At 39.0% G+C, this 5,244-nt stretch overlaps 1 protein-coding gene across 1 annotated transcript; it reads left to right on the top strand.

Annotated features, from left to right (window-relative positions):
• The first annotated feature begins 362 nt into the window (after window positions 1-362).
• LOC129720407 (chymotrypsin-C-like) lies at window positions 363-5,025 on the top strand. Its single transcript, XM_055671885.1, has 5 exons — window positions 363-551; window positions 3,222-3,293; window positions 3,786-3,969; window positions 4,037-4,611; window positions 4,811-5,025. The coding sequence occupies exons 1-5, from the start codon at window positions 363-365 to the stop codon at window positions 5,000-5,002; spliced, it is 1,212 nt and encodes a 403-aa protein (XP_055527860.1). The 3' UTR covers window positions 5,003-5,025.
• Window positions 5,026-5,244: the final 219 nt, after the last annotated feature.

Raw genomic sequence — 5,244 nt, 5'->3', positions numbered from 1 at the left:
AGTGTAATAAAAGTTTAATTTTGCATCATAAATGGAATCGAAACGCAAAAAGCCGAATGACGATTCCTTAACCAATGAAATACCATTTTTTGTTGATTCTGTTGTATCATTCGCACACACCCAAAACGCATCGAACCAAAAGTTATGGAAAACGACAAAAGTTTTTGCAAAAGAACACACTGTTTATTCTAGTAGGTGCCCGTCCCGTGAATTGGACACCATAGGCAGTGCTATACTAGGCAAGAAGAACGCGCCATCGGAAGAGCATCATTTTTTCCAGTTTGTTTGTTCCTTTGTTGTCGATAATTGAATATCTTTACTCGGTTCCTTCCCATCGGTTCAACAGCTAAGCTAGGCCCAACATGCTATCAACCCGGGTCGTATATCATGCTCGCGCTCCCTCTAGCGAAGGATTTTTGATGCGTCCTCTGCAAATCAACAATGGAATAAAAAGTGGCTTAGCTCACGACGACGAGGACGATGCAGTGGCAGAAAAAAAAGCCACGCTTCGATTAAGAGCGTCGTTCGTACCCGGCTTTGCCAACGGCTTGGTGAGACGTTAGATGCCACGTGAGTTAAAAAATTCAAGTTTTTTGTGCATAGCACAAGAGCACCTTACATACTGTGCATATTGTTGGTCCAGCTCAGACCAGGGAGATGGTCATTACCGAAACTATGTATGGCAACCCAATAATTTCCAATTTGATGAACAAATATAATCACTGTTGGCATACCAACAAGCATTTTTCCCCCTCACAAGATGTTGCGGCCAATTGTGCTGAACGAGAACGAGAAGTATTTGAAAATGACCCCAATTGTATGGTTAGCCTCAATAAACGTCCTTTTTTTTGAAATCGATTTTCATCGATCATTGCCGCAAAACAAAATATTATAGAAAACTATTTTCTATTTCGTTTTCGTTGAAATAATAATAAAACATTAAAAATTCAGTTCTCCAACTCTGTTCCCCATAAAATAAAACAGAGAACTAATCCGCAGCTCATGCCGTCCATTAAAAGAGAACCGCCACACCCCCAGGAGGCGGATGCATAATTTGCTAGGCATGACAAATCAAAATATTATTTCAACATTATCCGTTAATTATGCACTTTTCGCTTTCGGTGATTCAGCCTCGCGTCGGTTTCGCCGGTTCCGCTGGTGCATGGCAGTCTAGGCATCAGCTTCACTGCGAAAGTGATTCTTGCGGTCGTACTGTTTGACAGTTTTCGGAAACCGGGCCTCTGTCATATAGAGAACCAAGGTAGAACCGGCCTGCGGCTTTGGTGATAATTAAATTAATGAGATAGTTTACTTCCACTTTGTGATGCCTCGCATCGTTCAGCAAGAACTGGTGCTGCTAATATGAGTGGCCGGTTTATGTTATGTGTGTAAATAATGGTTTGGGTTGTAGTCTGTTGCAGTCTATGTAAATTCCAAACTTAGCAAATCAAGCTAAAATAGTCGAGTTATAGTTAAATCCTCAACCTCAACTACTCTGTATGTCTATGATATAAAATTTCTTTTATAAAAAAGATATTTTACCCTAATAAACTCATGTTAGGTAGTAATATAACTTGTAAAAAGTATTTGAATGGTACGCATAAATTTGCCAACTTCACGCTCAACCGGTTCAATAAACGATCCAGCTTCTTCAGCCTGACACCATATTTTGCTGAAAATCATCTATTCAAGAAGATTGTCCATATTAGTTCGAACAGGAAAATGTGCAGCATATGTTTCGTCTATATACAATCTTACAGCTTCATTTTTCACTCCAAGCAGCCGCCGCACCAGTTCGCCCCATTCAGCTTTGGTTTCAATTTTCGCACATCCCCGACCGCTGAAGTTCCGGTTTATGAAGAAATCAATCTTCGATAGACTGGAAGAAAAAAAACAAGGGCAGCCGAGTTCCCGTGCGGTTCGGTGTATGATAAATTGATTACGTCCGGAAGTGTTACCGCACACCGCTTTTCTTGGACAGGACACGAAATTTTTCTACCCGATGATAAATACGTGCACTTTGTATTACGATCCGACTCGGGGCGATTCCTTTCACTATCGCCGTTTGCAGTTCGATACTATCAGAATCAGTTGTGGACAACAGAAGTGGTGGCGGGTTGCGGGTCGAAAAAAAAACCTCATATTTTATTCACCTTATATCCGTTTTTTCCTTTCTTTAGGAAGGTATAGCAATCATTGGATAAAACTGAAGATCTCAAAGTGGTCCAGTGAGCTGAATGTCATAAAACACTGCTGCTCAAACTCATGTTATCAGGCTTAATGTTTTTTTTTTTTTTTCACTTAAGTTGAAGAGTCCAATCCAATCTATCTCCACAAATAATAGATTTCGTTGAAAAACAGGTCGATACACCGCTATGGGGATTAATTCCTGTGATTGTTAAAATACCCCTAAGACGAGTACACCTCAGAATGTTTTTTATTCAAATCACATCGAAAATACTAATTTCAATCAAAACATATAATTTACAAACAAATTCTATAAATTTCAACAAAATGGATAAAACATTTTCTTTTTGAGGGTTGGGCTGTCACTATATACTGGTCAAGGTCAACGATAAGAGTTCAGTGTCTGCCCACATGGCAGTAAAACCCGTTTGTTTTTAGAAACTGTCGGCCATTCCTGTTTTACTACACAGTACCGAAAAATGTAATTACAATTAATACAAATGAAAAAAAAAAACAAGTAAGAAGTTATATCACATGGTTTTCAATGTTCCTTCCATGTGTACGTATGTATGCGTGTGCGATTTTTTATTTACTGTGTACAATCGATTCACCGCACAAGATGAACAATCTAATCTTTGAAACTTAACGGTGCTGACCATCAAAACAGATACTTTTGAAGCGTTCTAGTAGTTAGATGTAGCATCTCGAATATGCAATCATTAGGTTTGTTTTTTGCACTACTAACAGTTTTTTTAAGATCGCAAGATCAACATGAAAAGCCCAAATATTTCACCTCTACACCACCCGACGATTATTATAGTCGACAAACGTTAGCAGGTAATTCACTGTTGTTATAAAGTAACAAATTAGTTAAATTTGAAAGCATTGCAGACTGTCCGAATCGTTTCTACTCTAAATTCAGAATCAATGGTGCAACTGTATTCGGTGGGCCCGAGCTGTCCGGGAAGAATTTCCACATACGGTATAATTTTGGTAACTTATTTTGACTTTTAATGCTGATTGATTTCTGGTAGGTAGCTATTGGGTGGACAACAGAAGAAGGTGTTACATATGCATGTGGAGGAACTCTGACAACTGCACGCTTTGTATTGTGGCGCCAGCACTAAATTAAAGTTCGGAAGTCAGACTTCCGACTTCCGAACTTTCTTCCGACTTTACAAACACATAGAACAACTGCGTGTTCACACAACAAGAACTACGGAATGATTTCAATGTATTTGTTTTTATAAACTGGACTGACAGCGCAGGGCCGGCTGAGATGGTTGCAGTGTTGCGAGAACACCAAAAATAAACATCGGAAGTAAGCCTGACTGCCAGTTTATCAGCGACATTTTGATAATTTTTATTTAAATGCACAATATTAAGAGCAGCACACTGTGCTTTTTACAAAGGGTGAAACCAATGCTCAAACGTTTTATGATTGAGTATAAATTTCTATTCTTAGTACTGACGTCTTCTTACAGGAAGAAACCGGATACTGTTCGCCTCGGGGATACTGACGTTAACAGCGCAGCTGATGACGATTTAGCGCAGCAGATCACAATTCTCATACTCATACATATAATATTCAATCATAGGGAGACTCCGGTGGACCGATACAGACCGAAAGGCTCGATGTACACGGAACACTAATTCCATTGATAGTAGGTGTCGTCTCATTTGGAACTCCATGTGCCAAAGGATCTGTTGGAGTGTACACTCGGGTGGCTTCCTATCGTCGTTGGTTAGAAAATGAAACAAAACAAACTTTTGGATATATGGGTAAATGCTTAGAACATGTTTATTTTATATTATTTCTTAAAAACTAACTTTCGAAATGTCATTAAAGACTGCCTGCGAAAATCAATGTGCATTAACAGGGAACAGGTTCCGATTGGCATAAGTTCTCCTTCCTTTTATCCAGTTCATAGGGTTTCCATTCGGTGGTTTGAAAAAATCTATTTTCAATACCATTGTGGAGCTACCCTTATCGATTATCGGTTTGCCATCACATCTGCTTCTTGTGTCAGTAAAAAACCCTCACCCGGTTACATCGAGTCATCACTGAGTGACGAGAAGGTACCCATTCAAGACCTTCACGTTCATCCAGCTTACAGCAACGGAGGCGAACCGCAAAACGACATTGCCTTAGTCAAACTTGCTATGTATCTGATAGCCAAAGAAAACATACTGCCAGCTTGCCTCTGGCGAGAGTCTGAGATCAACGGGGAGCATAATCAAATCTATTTCTCAGCCTACAATAAAGAGTTTGAACTATATGACAGTGCAAGAGAAAATTCACAGGGGCAAATAAACATTGAAGCAGACATAACTAACAATGGACGATGCATAGATCCACTGCAGCAGCGACAAAATCTTCTCTGTGCCAGCAATAACATTTCACTAATTCCCTCAGTTTGCAAGGTAAGAATTAAAACCAAATAATACTCGTCACCTTCAATTCTTCGACATTTAAGCAGATACGTGTTCCGCTTTCGATACGAAATCTTCTCCATAGTTCCAGTGGATAGTCAAGTAGAAGCCGAAATACGTATCTGCTAACGCGAGTGCAAGAAGTGATAGAATTAAAGTAAAAGTTCGTGAAAACACTGTATATTTTCAGTTGAATTACGGAGAACCAATTGCAATCCTTATGAATAACCCTCATATAACTTGCTATATCACGGGTGTGATATCGAGTCTAAGTGCAGGATGCAATGACGATTTGATTGGAACCAGAATTTATCCTCACATAGACTGGATCGAAAGTGTTGTTCTAGATCGCCCCTACGAAGGAATATTGTTTCCACCGTGATATGGAATTATCTCGAATAAAAACTATAAAAAGAGCGTAAAAACATCAACAGAGCAAAACAAACAGTGATAACACTTGCCAATCGAGGATTTAAAAAAAAAAACAAATCATTCAATCGAGACTTATTAAGAAATGTCAAGCCATACAATTAAAGGTTGCGTAAAATGTTAGTGCATGCAGTGCACAATTTATATCAACCTTTATTATTTCAAAAAACTGTCGAATTGTTCTTAGTAGAAAAT

This window comes from Wyeomyia smithii, chromosome 2, assembly GCF_029784165.1.
Source record: "Wyeomyia smithii strain HCP4-BCI-WySm-NY-G18 chromosome 2, ASM2978416v1, whole genome shotgun sequence".
Classification (NCBI taxonomy): domain Eukaryota; kingdom Metazoa; phylum Arthropoda; class Insecta; order Diptera; family Culicidae; genus Wyeomyia; species Wyeomyia smithii.
Note: the sequence above shows the minus strand (reverse complement) of the source record. Positions and strands in the feature narration are given on the sequence as shown.